This window comes from Dermochelys coriacea, chromosome 15 (genome assembly GCF_009764565.3).
Source record: "Dermochelys coriacea isolate rDerCor1 chromosome 15, rDerCor1.pri.v4, whole genome shotgun sequence".
NCBI lineage: Eukaryota > Metazoa > Chordata > Testudines > Dermochelyidae > Dermochelys > Dermochelys coriacea.
In genome coordinates, this window is record NC_050082.1 from 29843398 (window position 1) to 29859631 (window position 16234).

The following is a 16234-nucleotide window of genomic DNA, read 5'->3' on the forward strand; positions in this document are numbered from 1 at the left end:
TCAGGCCTTTTTTGGTTGTAAGGGGAGTGAGATAAAACTGCTTCACTGTAGCAGTGACAGTTTCTCCCAGCTGAGGATCTGCCCTCCGACCAGCCCACGTTTGTGGTGATGTTTCTTGGCAGAAGATCAGTACTGCATGAATGGTTTTACATCCCCCTTCCTGGTGCTTGGATCAGGAAGTGCGCAGGGCCCTGGCAGAGCTGTGCCAGGGTGCGTGGTGGTCATTGCGGTATTGGTCAAGCAGTACTTTCAGCAGACTGTGGAGCCTCACTGATCCCAAGAGCCAGGCCCTGTGATGTAGTCCATGCTGGTTTTGCGGACCCGTAATGTAATTTCTCTCTCTTCTCTTTGTAAAGAGAGACGACATGGAAGCGATACCAGGGTACTTGTCCCTTCATCAGACTGCAGACATCATGACATTGAAATGGACCCCCAACCAGCTAATGAATGGTTCTGTGGGCGATCTGGACTATGAGAAAAGGTGATTTGCTCTATATGCACAATCCTGTCGACCAGAGAACAAGAGGGAAATGAACCATTCAAGGCAAAAACATCACGTTAAGTGCTTCTAAAAGGCCTGATGAAACAACTGTTGCAGTCAGTGGGGATCCTTCCACTGATCTCCATGGGCTTTGGATCAGGTCCCAGATGTTTAGCTGATACCTGAATTCACTCTGGCCTTCTGAGAGGTACAATGTAAACAGGGAAAAGCTCTTGTCTGAACCTCCTTGGGAATCCAATTCAGTGTTCTGTGTGGGTGCCAGTTTTTACCCAGCCTATTCTGGAAACGCTCACCTGAGCAGAACAGAACAACTATGCAGGAGTTGAGAACAGAGAGAGAGAGAGAGAGAGAGAGAGAGAGAGAGAGAGCACGCAATAGGCCTTTGGGGACGAGAGCAGGAAGGGGCTGTGGGAACAGAGGAGACATTGCTAAGGAATCCATCTGAGGGCTGCGTTCAGCCAATCGAATTGGAGAGGCTGTTTATGCTGAAGGGTGATTTGCTTTCTTGCCCTCTGAGTGATTTCCCTTGGAGAGACCTGGTGTGCTCTTCACAGTATTTTGAGGGGTTAACAACACTGCTGAGTGATCTAGAGAGTCACGAAGCAATAAACAGGGAAGTCCACATGCAAGGAGAAAAGATGTGAGCAGCTTCCAGAATAACGCTGGGCAATGGGCTTGTGAAGTGACAGGAGTGGTTGGTTGAGGTGTTTTGGGGACAAGGGGATGACATGGCTCTGAGGCAGGTAGCTCTTCCTTCTCTTGCTCTTATCTTGCTGCCCACCCCTGTTGTATCTGAGTACCGCCACAGGAAATCAATAGCAAAGTCCCTAGTGCACTCCAGGAAGTCTCTGGCACATCTCCTTTCATGGGGTCCGAGCTCCCCTCAGGGTAGCATTCCCTGATGAAGTGGATACTGGAATCTGCCATGTGCATTGGTGACGTTTTTCTTGACTGCAGCACTCCGTTTTACACACTAAGGTTAACAAACTGTGCCAGGCCTTTACAGGTCATGGGTAGCTCAGAAAAGCTCCTTCCAGCAGCTCATTATTGACATGAGCGTAACAGTTCAGATTGAATAATAACCATTAACAAAATTCCCAAGTGCTTTTCAGCAGTAGATCAGTTCTCCTGAAACATAGCAGTGACCATCTAAATAAATAGTATAGGAAACCCAGGGATGGAAATAACTGAGCACTGTGCCCCCTAAACTGAGATAAACATCTTTGTCTATGTAACTCATTTTCATTTTTGTCTATTCTCTATACTTGTCTCTTTTTTGCCTTTGTTCCTTGCATCTCCCCTCTCGCCCCCTGTGCTCTTGGGGGGGCTCTCTCTGTGCTGCTGGCGGGGATGACTGGCTCCCTGCTGTAATTCTCTTTTCATCTCTGTATTGCTTTGCTGAGTTCTTGACTTGGTCCTCAGGCTAATTTCTAAAATTTCCCAGTGTCCAGGCAAGACAGAGAGAAAGAGGTCAAAGCACAAAGTAAGTATGCCTCCTTCTGGGGTGGTTTTGCAGTTGCACACATACACCCACACCCCTTTGTCTTTCTCTGGGCCTTTCACTGGGTTGCTGTAATGCCTGGTTTTGTTGTTTTTAAGCACTGCTTTTCTAAATGACAGCTATTGCTGCTGAAAACCTGGACTTTAACTTAAACAACTGGAGAGAGATTTCATCCTGCCAGGTTCTCCGTGGAAATGAAACTGCCTTCTCTGAGGCATTGTCTTTGAGAGAAGAAAATTAAATGTTTCTTTGAGACCCATCAGTTTTGTTTTTTTGTTTGTTTGTTTTTTTCTTCTTCTTCCATGTCCATTTCCTCTCTGTGCCAGGCTCTGCCCTGTCAATCAGCTGTCCCACGACCCTGCTCCCCTCAGATCAGGCTGAGGACTGCGGCTGGCAGGGCTCGACTTGACATTCGTTCTTTGTGTCTTTAAAAGCAACAGTAAAGAAAATTTAAAATGAAAAATTGTTCAGCCACTTTCAAGAAGTGTCATTACAGAAGTAAAAAAGGAGAACACAGCTGCGCAGAAAGCCTGGTGAAAGTTGCCCTGCCCAGATGGGCAGCAGGGGCCTTGACACCTCTAAGATCCTTTTAGGCTTAATTGGGATATAAGCAGTGCCCTGGTTTGGTGCACCTCAGATCCTATTAGGCTTAATTGGGATGTAAGCAGTGCCCTGGCTTCGTGCTGCCTTCTGTATGGAGGTGAAGGTTCCCCAGCAGAGGGGAGAGGAGGTTTCAGGGGTTTGCAACTCCTGAGTCAGAGAAGGAACGTCCTGCTCTGCAGGAGTTGGATTTTGGCTTCTTCTGTTCAAGAACCAAATTCAAACTGCCCAGCTGGCAGAAAGCAGTGTTCAGGCTTTGTCAAGCTGTGTTCTCCGTGACGTGTCTGGTGTGATCGAAGGGGTTCTGCCACTAAGAACAAGAGTAAAAATGAGAAACCATTTCCCTTCCTCTCCATTCTCAGCCCCTTTGGCCTACTGATGAAAAGGTGTAGCCGATGGTTTGACAACCTCATGGTTCACTCTTGAAAATATTCAAGAGGCCAAATAACCAAGCTCAGCCAAATTGATTGTCTGAATACAAAGCAGCACAGTGCAGGAAAGAGATTTAATACAGCACCATTCTTTCCCAGGAGGCAAATTCTCATGGTGTGCTCCGTTTGTCTTGCGCAGAAGGGGTGCTGCCCAAACGCCCCCTTAAGCTGGGCGTCTGTTGGAGCGTAGCTGTTTACACTGGTCACAGCACTTGAGGTTTAACTGTCCAGCTTGCGCCAGCTTTGTCCTGGATGCCTCTATATGCTTTCCCATCTTTCATTTGGGATATTAAATTCCAAATGTTAGGGGGCATGGAGTTACAGCTGAACGCAAAGGATTCATGCAGCTTCCACTATACCACGTTGTACCTTTGTGTGCGTCCATTTAGCTCGGGACACTTTTTCTATTTGCCTAAACCAAATGCTGAGCTCTCTGTGCCCCAATGCATCATGGGATATATGCCTTAGCATAAGTGAACAAGAAGAAGCTGAGTATAATTTAGCATGATTACTCCCCTCCCTCACCCCCCCCACTAATTCCATGCCCATTGTACCTATCAATGTGTGGGGCATAACCTACATGCACTGGCTAGCACACCGCTACTAGTTTCCCGCTATGGGGTGGCTAGCTTCCAGAGAAAGGGTCTGTGCCAGGCAGTTGCTCTGGAGCTCCCGACAGTGCAGTGTGCATTCCCCGCACATGTGGTCGACGCGTGCGACCATGCACAGGGAAGGATGCTGAGGCAGCGATGGCCCCAGTCGAGCAGACCTGGGTTTAACACAGCTCAGTCTTGTTGAACTGCTTTCGGAAGGACAGAGAAGTGGCCCTGGGCATTTCTGCAGGGACGTTCACACTGCCCCAAGCTGTTCTCACGGCAGGTACCTTGCTGCCAGGACCTTGCTGTTGCTTACATCCCCCATATCCCTCCGTAGCTCCTGCTGGGTCAGAGGGGTTCTGGTGATCCACTGGGCAAGATCCTCAGCTGATGTAAATAGATGCAGCTTCCACTGGGTCTGGGCCATCTACACCCACAGAGGATTGGGCCCGGACTCCTGCCATTGGCTGGCTTTGAAGGTGCTGTCGGGTTGCGTGGCTGGAGGTGCTTCTCTGACAGTTGAAAGCCTGGGGGCGTAGGACTCTGCTGAGTGACCGGGGCATCTCTTCTCTTTCTTTCCAGTGTGTACTGGGACTATGCCATGACCATCCGCCTGGAGGAGATTGTCTACCTGCACTGTCACCAGCAGGGTAAGGGAGGTGGGCATTGCTTTATCTCCAGGGCAGCTTGTGCCATCTGCTCACGGAGGGCTGCAGCGGGTACCTGGAGACTGGGACGATGGCAGAGACAGCCCAGGACAAGTCTTGAAATACCTAGTTTCTGTGGAACCACTGGTTCAAATCCCAGCTTGCTTGACTCGCCCCTTCACGCTCCCAAGGTAGATGAACTGAGCTCTGTGTGATTGCTGTTACATAGCTCTTCCGGGGGGACCATAATAGCAGGGCCTGCCCGCTATGCTTGGACAGCAAAGACTCTGGCACTTTGAAGGGTGCGGTTCCGGGATTGGAGCCCTTGGTTCTAGTGTAACTAGAGAGGGAAGAGCCCTTGTGGCTAAGGCAATGGGCAGGAGACTTGGGTTCTGTTGCTGGCTCTGCCATAGACTTCCCGGGTGTCAGTCAGTTCTCATCAGTAAAATGTGAGTAATATTCCCTTTGTCTCTCTGTCTCTTCCGAATGTGCAGGCTTTGGGGCAGGGCCTGTCCTTGCACTGTGTCTCACCAGGGCACAACACAATGGGGTCCCAAGCCCAGTTGGGGCTGCCAAGCACTGTCATAACAAATGTAAATGTATGTTTTGCTCCAGTGGCAAAATTTGCCCCCTCATCCCTGTTATGCAGGGTGCAGTAAACCATTTGGCTGCCGCTGTTGAACATAGAGGTGTCTGCATGACAGTGATGCCGTTTATATTTAAGCAGTAAAGTGCTTTAAGACCTTCTCTAGAAATGTGTATTGTCTGAGAAGTTTCCCCTCCTCTTCTCAAGTGAACGCAACATGGGCTGACTGCGTTGGGTGACTCCTTTGGTCTACCATTGCTGAGAGGCATGATTGGCTGGCCTGTGCTTGTCTCACTGGTTTTATACAGCACTCCATGTGGTGGCCATGAAACAGCCACAATAATCAGCATACTAAAAACCCTAGTGCTAACAGCAATAACGCTTTTATGCTAGAGATCACCTTTCCTACAGAAGGTTTCATTAATCGCAGCATTACGTTCATTAGGGACGGAGACCTACGCAGGGGAACAGAAACAAACTCACTGCTAGTATTTCAGGCCAAGTTTATAACCACAAAGCCCAGGCCTGCACAGCTGGAATTTTGTCTGAATTCATGTTAATCTCGGCTCAGCTGATTTTTCATTGGGGTCATTAACCATCCCTACTGACCTCTCCAGGTGCAGTAATACACACACCAGCCCCATGGCATTTGTGGTTCCAGGCAGTTTTCCATGCCTTCAGTAGGGGTGAATTTCCCCCTAGTGCAGAGGCTGTGGGTTTAAGTGGGGCTCTAGTGGTGCTGAGGCCTTCTTCCTGGGATGGATTCCCACCTGTGGGAGGAAAGTTCAGATAACTCATGGCCTGGAGCTGCATGTACATTTTCTGTATGTATTTTTCTCCCCTGGAAGCATCTCTGGATGGCTCCATCGTGCTGTGCCCTGGGTTTCAGATTGGTAGGGTTACCTCTGGCACCTGCTTCCCTAACTTCTGTATTGTGTATCTTCTCTGCCTTCGTTTCTGTTGCTAATAGTAGACAGCGGTGGGACCGTCGTTTTGGTGAGTCAAGACGGGATTCAGAGGCCTCCGCTCAGGTTCCCCAAAGGAGGGCACCTGCTACAGTTTTTGTCCTGCCTAGAAAATGGTCTCCTTCCTCATGGACAGCTGGACCCACCTCTTTGGTCACAGAGGGGGAAGGTAGGAACCTTGACTGAAGTGTGGGTTGGAATGCAGAGGCTCAGTAACTGCTCTCGCCCCTCGCCGACTTGGGCTCCTGGCTGGTGCTGGTGCTGCAGAGTGGTACCTGCCTGGACTTAGTGGCAGCTAGAGTTGAAAAATCCCAGGGTGTGAATGCCTCTGGAGTCAAGCACACCAGGAGCCCAGCACTGGACAGGAGTTGCGGGTGATGACATGATCTGCACCCCCTGTTGAAAGGAAGGCCATGCAGTAGAGGGGAGCCTGCAGCCTACGAAAAATCAAACCTTGCATCTCGGTGCATCCCCTTTATAAATGTATCCTGCTAATAGACACTTATTCCTGGGCCACAGTCCGGGCTAACTGTAGTGCAGGCAAATGCCTGATCTCTCGCATGCACATTGTCCAGCAACCACAGATACCAAGAAAGAACGGTCGCACAGGAGCTTGTTGAATACAACAGGGGTCGCTTTATTTCAGGTAAAAACTCCTATCCATGCAGTTGTCAGTATCCTGAATTAAATAAAATGCACTCCTGGACCAGAAGGGCAGCATCAGACCTGGGCACCACTTCAGCCTGGAGGGTTTAAGTGGGACTTGTTACCTTGAGCTGCCCTTCTGGACAGGGATGCATGTCCCCCTTACTTAATAAACTCGTGTAAGATGGGAGTGACCAGGCTCTGCCCGTTGTTTTAGGCCACTGGGCAGTTTTCCTGCAGCCACAGGGTCACATCTAACTTGCGTAACATAAAGCAGGTCGCAGCTGCTCTTGCCTTCACACAACAGACCTAGCAAGTGGTCTTAGCATGCGCTGCCCTGTCTCGAGCGAGGAGTCTGGCCACATTGCGTGTTGGCATCTGCAGGTCTGTGAACCCCATCTCTATGCAAGTTACGGTGGCTGGGGTTCTGCTGTTTCGGAGACTCTGGTACAAGAGCATATCATAGCTCCTACCTCGGGGGGTAAACTTTTCTCTCTGTGGGAATGTAATCAAAAGCACTGGGATCTTCCAGCCAAGCGAATACTGAAGATGTGTGAGCTCCTAGTTCAGTGGGAGGGCGTGTGTATTCTTGCATTAGACATTTTCAGTGGCCAAGTGGCATTTGAGGTTGCCCTGAATGTAAACATATGGCCTGGCTTTGTAAACAGGAGTTCTTATTTATGTAGGGGAAGGTGTTTCCAAAGCTGAGAAAGCGAAGTCCCCAGGGCTCTTCCGAGTCCGCATCTGATAAGGAAGATGATGAAGCTACGGACTACGTTTTCCGGATAATATACCCTGGCATGCAGTCAGAGTTTGGTAGGTGCACTCAGCAATGACATGCAATGTCGCTGGAGTGGGAATAGCCCGACACCAGCGCTGCTGGAAACACACGGCCTAAGTTCCTGCCGAAAACTGTTCCAGGACAGGATTTGTGTGAGAGAATTCCCTTTTCAACAGCACTGGGATTTACTGTTGCTCAGTCGAGAGGGCAGCAAGGAACCCTTTGCTCTCGTAGCTGGAGAAAGGTCCCAGGCTTCTGTACAAGAGAGCTCCGTGAATGTTGCAAAGAGTCTTCCCAAATATTGCTCAGACTCTGACCAAGAGCCTGCTCTTGCTATGTTCATGGGCCTTTCTGAGCACTCTCTCTGCCCGCTCTCTCTCAAAGCTAGTGCCCACGAATGTGTTAATTGGGAATCCTGTTCATTTCTCCTCTCGCACTGGTGCAAATCAGGAAACATTTCACTAACCCCAGTGGGCCAGATCCTGGGCCCAACCTAAGTCCCTTTTGTGCTACTCCAGCAGCACAAGAGGAGAAAATTCACATTGGCATAGCTGGCTTTGCCCCACCCACTACTCCCCGGAGCAAGTGGGGATGATCCTATTGGGTTGACACAGAAATGGGTCAAATGGATCATCTCCTTTGACCTCCTGTATGATGGAGGGCAGAGAGTTTCACTCAGCTACTCCTGTATCTTGCCCAGTAACTTGTGTGTGACTCAAGCACAGAAGAACTCTAAGGCTCTGTCTACTCTGTGGACCGTACAGCGGCCCGGCTGGACTGCCGCAGTTGTGCCGCTGTAAGGTCTCCCATGCAGCTGCCCTGTGCTGGGGGAAGAGAGCGCTCCCGCTGGCGTAATTAAACCACCCCCGATGAGCGGCAGGAGCTGTGTTGGCCAGAGAGCGTCTCCCGCTGACATAGCGCTGTCCACAATGGCGTTTTTGTCGGTCAGGGGGATGGTTTTTTTTTCCACACCCCTGACCGACAAAAGTGCTAATGTAGACATAGCCAAAAAGTAGAATAAACAGCAGAGACTCCCTTTGTTCTGAACCCTCCTGTACAGTTCCCTAGTGGGGCAGAGTTCTCTGTTGAATGAATGACTGACTGCTCCTCTGGCAGGGGTATCTTCCTCTCTCACATGATATAGGACTTTCCCCATGGGCTCTGACTCCTGCATGGATTCTTCCTCCTCTCATTCATTTGTGCCTTTGCCCTGTCTCCACATCTTTAGTTCCTGTAACCAGTCATTCTCGTCCTTTCCTTGTCTCCCCTGCAATCTCCGTCGCCACTGGGAGGGAGATGACCCCGAGCACTCCTGCTACAAGCAAGATTGTGGTGATCCCCAAACACTCTCTGAGCCTCCTGGCCAGATCCCTCACTGTGCCAGGGGCCGAACTGCATCAGCGTAATGTTGCTGTCACCCGGGTTGCTTTCATTGCTTTGCTGCCAGGGCCATGTTGTCGCTTGTGGATCCCCGCGTGCTGGGCTCAGCAGACCTGCCTGGGTTACAGTTTTCCTGCATTGAGTTATGAGAAGGGAGAAGGCCTTGGTGAGGCATGCCTAGTATCCCTTCGTCTGGTGCCCATCTCCAACACCAGCAGCTGCTCAAGAATGACAAGCAGGGAAGGCTAGGAGATGCCGAGGGGGCGTGCACAAATCTCTGCCATCTGGAGGCCTGATTTCCAACCCTCTCTTAGCTCCTACGTGGAAATGAACTGGATTATCGCCTCTTACCATTCAAAAGAGGCCCTGGCTAGAATTGGCAGAGGAGTATCAGGGCATGGTCCTGCTAGAGCAGCAGCAGAGCTGCTGGGAGGCTGTCCAGACTGTGTGGGGCTCTCTGAACAGGAAGCTCGTGCTAGCCTCTGCTTGGCCTGGTACTTGGGAACATGCAGGAGACTAAATTTTGCTCAGTCTCAAACCCAAACCATTGCAAGCGACCATTCAAAGCCCACCCTGAGATTTAGCAAATGACAACATCCTGGGAGCAGCCTGCCTGCGCTGCCCTGGTTAACCTTTTGCAGCATCTGAATCAAACTGTTTCTTCTTCAGTCATGACTCTAATATCTTCCCCTTTTTTATTTGTTCCCTGGGACTTGGTGGGGGGAGATTTCTGTGTGCCAGGGATGGGTGAATTCCATCCTGCTCTCCCTCTGCCAGCGTATCCTGGAGCCGTGACCCTTATTGCTCTTGTCCTGAAGGACTGATTTCTAGGTGTAATCCTGTGTGTGATGAGCCATCTCACAGACTGAGGGATGCTTGCTTGCTACCTGGGTCTTTTCCGGCATTCATCCGTCCCAAGCAAGGTGACTGAATGCACCAGAGCTTTAACTGGGTGACGTTTCTTACTTTTACCTTGGATCTTTCCTTTCCTGCGAGTGCGTCATACTCAGCAGTGTGATTGGCTGGCAGCAGACCCATGTGGTTTAATACAATCTGCTTGGGAAGACCATGGGTTATTGATCTCTCTAATCAGAATTTTCCTCTTTCATCTGGTGTGTGAGCCATCTATCTCCTATTGCAATTGCTCAATGATGTCTTTTCCTGCCCTCTCACAGTGCCCCAGGAGCTGATAGACACACCAGGCAGCAGCCTGCCTTCCATGTGGCAACCTAGCACCCGCAAGTCCTCCTGCTCCTCGTGCTCCCAGAACAGCTCCTCCGATGGTGGCCCATCCAACGGCTGCAACCACGAAAGGTACAACCAATGGAGGCCGTGTTGATGTGGCTGGTCTGCCTATTCCAACAGCAGGAATGGAGGCACCGGAGCCAAGCTGAGATCCCCAGAGTGCGTCAGTGTGACTGACAGCCAACGCTGGGGGAGATCTTGGCACCTGTTTTCCTGGTTCTTCAATTGAAAACCTTTTCTAAGTAAGGGATAGGTCAGACTCTAGGGCATGTTTTTCCCCCCCCCCCGTCTCAGCTACTGCTCAGGCTGCTCTGTGGTGGAATTACTGAGGAGAGGCTGATTTCCAGGTGTTTGTACGGGGGGCACCTGAGCAGTTGGCGCTGTGGGGTGGGCCAGGGCACTGCATGATGGCAGGGGCAGCGATGGGGGCCATTTCTCTCTTGTATCTGTTTGATTGGTTTTCTTCTCTCTTGGCAGAACCCCACTAAAGCTCCTGTGTGACAACATGAAATACCAGATCCTCTCCCGGGCTTTCTATGGCTGTGAGTGCTCTCTTCCTCCATCTGAACCTCTGAAATAGCACCGGTCAGATTCTCTTCTCCATTAGAGCCACGTGGCTTCAATGGGCTTGTGACAGAGAGGAAAGTCAGCCCAGGGAATCAGTCCGATGCTGTATGCAGATGCTAGTGCTGTCAACCAACTGCATGCATGTAGTGTGGGGAATACATTTGAGGCCAGAATTTGGGTTAAGCTGCACATGGGCTAGAACCATGGCCCACCATGCTGACCAACATTGTCTCATGGTTTCCTTGTACTCCCCCATCTGTCTGTATATAAACGTGGACTGTAAGTTCTCTGGGGCAGGGACTCTCGATGTTCTGTATTTGCACGGCACCTAGCACAATGGGGTCTTGGTCCGTGACTGGGGCTCCACATCACAGGCTTTGGCCCAGTGAGCTAAAGAGAGTAGCAGCAATTTGCCCATGATCAGCAAAACCCTCCTGGCAGTGAAATGTATCTGGCTGGGGAATAGTCTCCCAAAGGAGGAAGACCCCTTGTTTGTGACTTGTAGCATTAGACTGAAAAAAGTCTTAGCAAATCTGCACTGGAGGCCAGTGGCCCAGGGTGGATGGACTCACTGACGTTCCAGGTCTTTTCTGTGCTTCCATCTGTGTTTTCTGGGGCTGCCCAGGCTCCTTGTTCTGAATGAATCCTTGCTTCCACCTGACAGGGCTGGCGTACTGTCGACATCTCTCCACTGTGCGAACCCACCTGTCTGCATTGGTTAACCACAACATTGTGTCTCCTGACCTACCATGTAATGCCAGCTGTGGCCTGACTGCAGAGATATGGCAAAAGTACCTGCAGGATAGCACGGTAGGGGCCAGCATTCTAGTTAGATGCTAGAATAAGGCCTAGGCAAGAATTATTGCAACACAGAGCTTCTCTGTGGTTATTTTATCCATGGTTAATGACAACATTGCAAGCTCTTCTGGCAGAGACTCTTCTGTGTGTTAGTGTGGGGCTGTATCTGCTTGTGTAATACTGCTCAAGAACCACTGCCACTGGGATCCGGATTATCCAGATCCGGTCTGCTGTTTGTTGCTTCAGGTTCCCCCAGAAGAGCACTCATGGGGTGCATGACAAAAGCGTAACAGCTTTGCCCCAGCGCTATTGAATGGCTAAAACACGTGATGCCTACCTAAGCCCTTTTGACATTTTCTTTTTTTCTTTTTTGACTTCTACATCTGTTTTATTTCCCTACATTATATTTTCTGTTTATTTCACCACTGATGGCCAATCATCATTAATGATGTGCTCTGCATCTGTATGGCCCTTTATGCCCCAGGGTCTTGCAACACTTTTCAAATGTTGATGAATTGATTCAGGCACGCAGCCCCCCAAAGGGGAGCACCATTATCACCATTTTACAGATGCTGCAAGAGTGGCACAGTGGTCAAATGACATGCCCAAGGCTGCATAACGATTCTGTACCAGAGCCCAGGAGCCCTACCTACTCGACCTGTTAGAGCAGGAACCTTGGAGTTAAGGGCCCTGGCCTGTCTCCAGCTCTTGCACTGACTTACTGTGACTTGTCTACACCACTGCCAGTGGGGCAGCTCGGCCAGGAGTAGCAATGGTGAGATCACTAGTGTAGATGGGCATCAGTGTTCTTAACACACCAGGGTTGAGTGATGTGGTGGCTGCAGGTGCGAACTCTGCCCTGGGGCTGCTGCTATGGAGCTGCATTGTTGGCAGTGCAAAGGTGTGAGAATCACCTTGGTAGATCACTTTCCCTTCTGTGTCGCATCTTCCTCCCCCTGAAACAGGGCTGCTACTGCACAGGGGGCCCTGCCTGGCTTAACCAAGGCCCTTCAAGGCCAGTGTTTTCCCAAATGCCCCCTAGCTTCGGGTGCCTCTATTTTGTTTCAGGCTGAGCGCTGTAGTTCAGAGTTTGGGGGTGCTCAGCACCTTGGAAAAACTTCAGGCCCTGGGTGTCCAAGCCAGGCATCCAGAAGGAGTGCACGCTATGGGAAAGTTGTGCACAAGCAATCCTGGGGTGCTGTCAGGTGCTGCAAAAGGGCAGGGATTGTTGTTGCAAATGCCATCCAATTGGTTTCAGTCCTGCCCATGGCCTTTTAGTAACTGGCTGAGCTCTCCCTGCAGAGTTACGAGGAGCAGGAGTTGTTACGGCTCATCTACTACGGTGGGATCCAGCCTGAGATCAGGAAAGCCGTCTGGCCATTCCTCTTGGGCCACTATCACTTTGGGATGATGGAAGCTGAGAGGAGAGAGGTCAGTCTCCCACTGGGTTGGCTGCTGCCAGGGCAGACACCTGGTGTTTGGGAAGCTTTCGGATGAAGGCAGCTGGACAGAGCCCCAGTTTTTGTGCCCAGCCCGCAGTGACTGAAGTTTTGTGCCACTGGCTCTGGTTGGGGGGTGCTGACGGTGGGAAGGGGTGGGCCAAGAAGGCGGCAGGCTCAGATTGGTGCTGGGCATGCACTGACTGCAATTCAGCAGTGCCTGGGGAAAGGTCTGAGTGCCTTGACACCAGCATGAGCAAGGGATTAAATGCTGCTGGCTGGCTGGAGGCTGATCCCCTTCCAAGAGCACTTTGCTCAACCATTTGGCAGCTTCTCTGGGAGGGAAGAAGCTGGCACATAGTTTCTCCATGTGGTGCCTGACTAGGTGAGCTTCTCTGCCTGTGCCACACCGGAGCTCAGACCAGACATCGTAAAGGTCTCTGAAGGCTTGCACTCAGCCTGGGTATGAAGCATGCTCTGGTCTGGGAGCATGTTTGGGGTGGGGTTGTACAGAGGGGCATCCAGGCCCCCATTCGGACTGTCCCGGTGGGTTCTCGCTCTCTGAATGCTGCAGGTTGACTATCAGATCCGGGCCTGCTACGAACAGATCATGGCGGAATGGCTGGGCTGCGAGGCCATCGTTCGGCAAAGGGAGAAGGAATCCCATGCTGTGGCTCTGGCCAAGTGCTCTTCTGGGGCGAGCTTAGACACCCACATTCAGAGGATGATGCACAGAGATTCGACTGTCAGCAACGAGGTGAGCCGGCTGTGGGCCTGCCGAGTGAGGCCCCCCATCTGCCCTGTGGGGGAAGCGGGCTCCTTTTCCCTGGTATTTTAGTGTTGGCCCATTTGCCATTCTCTCTCCTGCCCTCCCTCTTTGCCTCTCCCCATTTCTGCTCCTCCCCAAACATTGCTCACAGTGACTGTTTCCCTTCCCAGCTAGAGAGAGATACCGCTGTGATTGCTGCTCTCTTGTGTGTCTGTCCCCTTTGCCTCCCTGGGTCCATGCTGCCTGCGCCCCTGGAATAGAGCCATGTCTTCTAGCCTCTTCCTTCCCCATGGGAACTTCAGCCTCTGGGATCCCCATACTCCCCGGAAGTACTGAGACCTGCGCTGCAGTCAGGCCAGCCAGCCAGTCTCTGGATTTGGTTAGCCAGCTCTGTTTGTAGCACTACAATATTGTCCTAAAATAGGTTCTATCTGAATTAATTGGCCTCTAAAGGGTGGGTTTGAAGATGAATCGGATAACTCAGCTGGCTTGTGTGCTGGTAGGTGGAGAATCCACCGCTCGAGCAATTGCAGCAAAGCATGGAGGTTTGCGGAGCTCTTGTGCCTGGAGGGGCTTGTCTGGGGCAGTGTCAGAGAGAGGGGAGGCGGGCAGTGGTGCAGGGCAACGGAGGCAACTGTGCCCTTCTGAGTCAGTGGCTGATCAGTGTAGACTGCAGCATGCCTGTGTGGACCAGTCCATAGATATAGACATCCAGGGTCATTTCCATGTTCAGTCTCATTCAGGTGTACACAGGTGTGACCCTTCTGTCTGGTGGCATTTGCAGATACAAGAACTGGCTTCAGTATCTAAGGGTTCCTCTTAACAACACAACCCCCCACCCCAGTAACATGGGAACATTAAACACCACCCTGGGCGCCTCTCTGAGGCAACACTTCCCATTCGCAAGCATGGAGTCTGTGTAACAAGAGAACTGTTCTTAAAAGGGAAAGGGAGCCCAGCATGAATCTGGGAAAACGCAACACCCAGCATTCAATAGTGTGTGACCACAAACACCCACCCCACAGCACAGGCCCCATTCACACCCTGTTTACACCGACGTTCCTGGGGTTGAGGAGAAGGGAAGGGATGTTTTGTAACCTAGAGCCAGATTCTCTTTTCACTCACATTTGTATAAATCAGGAATAACTTCAGTGAAGTCAGTAGAGTGACACCTGTGTTGAACTGGTGTAAGAGGGAGGAGATTCAGGCCCATGGGCTGGATGTACGAACCTGCAGGGGTCAGAAGCTATGGAGATAGCTGACAGACAGGTCTTTGAAGACATAAAATCTTCCCTTGGATCCCTGCTCCTTTTCTGTCTCATTGCTGCCAGCTGAGTGCCTTTCATTCCGGTCTGCATCTGAGCAATGAACTGGTCCCCCAGGAACAGGCAGGTGGGAAGGAAGCCGTTGGGTTTAGATGTGGACCTGGAGAGGGCTTGCTGTTGTGGGACTGGCATGTGGCAAGGAAATCTAGAGAACAAGCGCCAGATGTCTGTTAAAGGAAACGTAACCTTGAACACAGATGCGTGTGAGGGCTTTCAGTCCAGCTTTGTCCTCGGAGAAGGAAAACTGGAGCAGGTCATCCATACAAGGACTTTGGGAGCTGGGAAGGTGCCAGCTGCAGACCAGGGCACTGCCGTGCAAAGGGGAAAGTTTTCTGTGCGACAGAACAAGCAACTAGCCAAGTCACCTGACCTCATCCACTGGAAGCAAAAACCGTATCAAGGAAGGCATAACTAAGGGTCAGGCCGTCTGGGCTGCAGCTGTGCTCTACTGAGGCTTTATCTGTCTTTCTCCTGAAAGTGTGTGTGTGTGTGTGTGTGTGTCTGTGGGATAGAGATGAAGGTAGCTGGGTACCCATATGCTGTGGGTGGACGAGTGGGGGATCTGCAGGGAATGCACAGATACCTTTGTTTGCAGGAGCTAAGGTGACACAGCTCTTGCACTGAGCCAGGTGCGAGTGGGCTGAGAATTTGGCATTTACTGCATTTCAGTGAATCATTCCTATCTCAGTGGTGCCTCCATTGTGCAGCTTAGTTACACCTGGCCCATCTCCCTGTTCCTGTGAGGGGCCCTGACAGAGCCAGTAAGTGTAGAGGATCACCCCCTTCCCTACCTTAAATCTGAAATCTGCTGTTGCAGAGTGTCCCCTGATTATGGAGAAAGGGATCACCTGTCTCCTCCCCGCTGAAGACCCTGCCAACAAGTATAACACCGGGGTGGGCACAGGCTGCAAATCCTGCTCTTGTTCTGGCTCTGAAGGTTTTTTTTTCTTTAAACTTCGTTGCAGCATTACATACTGTTAAGTTTCACACCACTTGCGTATGTCACCTTGACATGTAGTGAAAATAGCACCTTGGTTCCACTCTAAAAAATATAACAGTGTGAGTTATGGATGGATGAGGAGCTGGGTTGACCGTTCTCCCCACATTTGGTCGTCAGTGACCGTGAACTGCTGTTCAACAGATGAAGCAGCAAAGCCTTGCCTGGCTCATTACAGATCCATAGCGGGAAAGCAGCCTACTACCCTTCAGCTTGGAGTCAGAAAATGCTGCTGTCGCTTTTTTAGTCTCTCAGTCTCGACATTGTCTCTCTGAAATGACAATCATGTAAAAACCCAAGAGCTGCGGAGGGGGGGGGTTGGGTTATGGCCTGTGGTTTGGTTACTTATGTAAACTCAGATGCAGTTAATCAGCTCACTGCTGACTCAGGATCGGGATTAGTAGACTGGCACTTCAGGGACGCAGCTTGACCTTCCCAAAGGCCAGAAGAAAACAGCTCA

General features: G+C 51.0%; 1 protein-coding gene across 6 annotated transcripts in view; it reads left to right on the forward strand.

Annotated features, from left to right (window-relative positions):
* The window catches only part of SGSM1 (small G protein signaling modulator 1), a 74600-nt gene that overhangs the window by 43829 nt on the left and 14537 nt on the right, over positions 1–16234 (forward strand). For 3 of the 6 annotated variants that reach the window (XM_043498140.1, XM_043498141.1, XM_038373822.2), the window contains exons 9-18: positions 357–481; positions 1947–1985; positions 4213–4280; positions 5834–5997; positions 7160–7289; positions 9810–9948; positions 10357–10421; positions 11111–11256; positions 12547–12675; positions 13258–13440. In XM_043498140.1, the coding sequence (XP_043354075.1) occupies positions 357–481; positions 1947–1985; positions 4213–4280; positions 5834–5997; positions 7160–7289; positions 9810–9948; positions 10357–10421; positions 11111–11256; positions 12547–12675; positions 13258–13440 (1188 nt within the window). The remainder of the gene's footprint in view (positions 1–356; positions 482–1946; positions 1986–4212; positions 4281–5833; positions 5998–7159; positions 7290–9809; positions 9949–10356; positions 10422–11110; positions 11257–12546; positions 12676–13257; positions 13441–16234) is intronic. The other 3 variants (XM_038373823.2, XM_038373825.2, XM_038373826.2) reach the window with 3 other exon arrangements.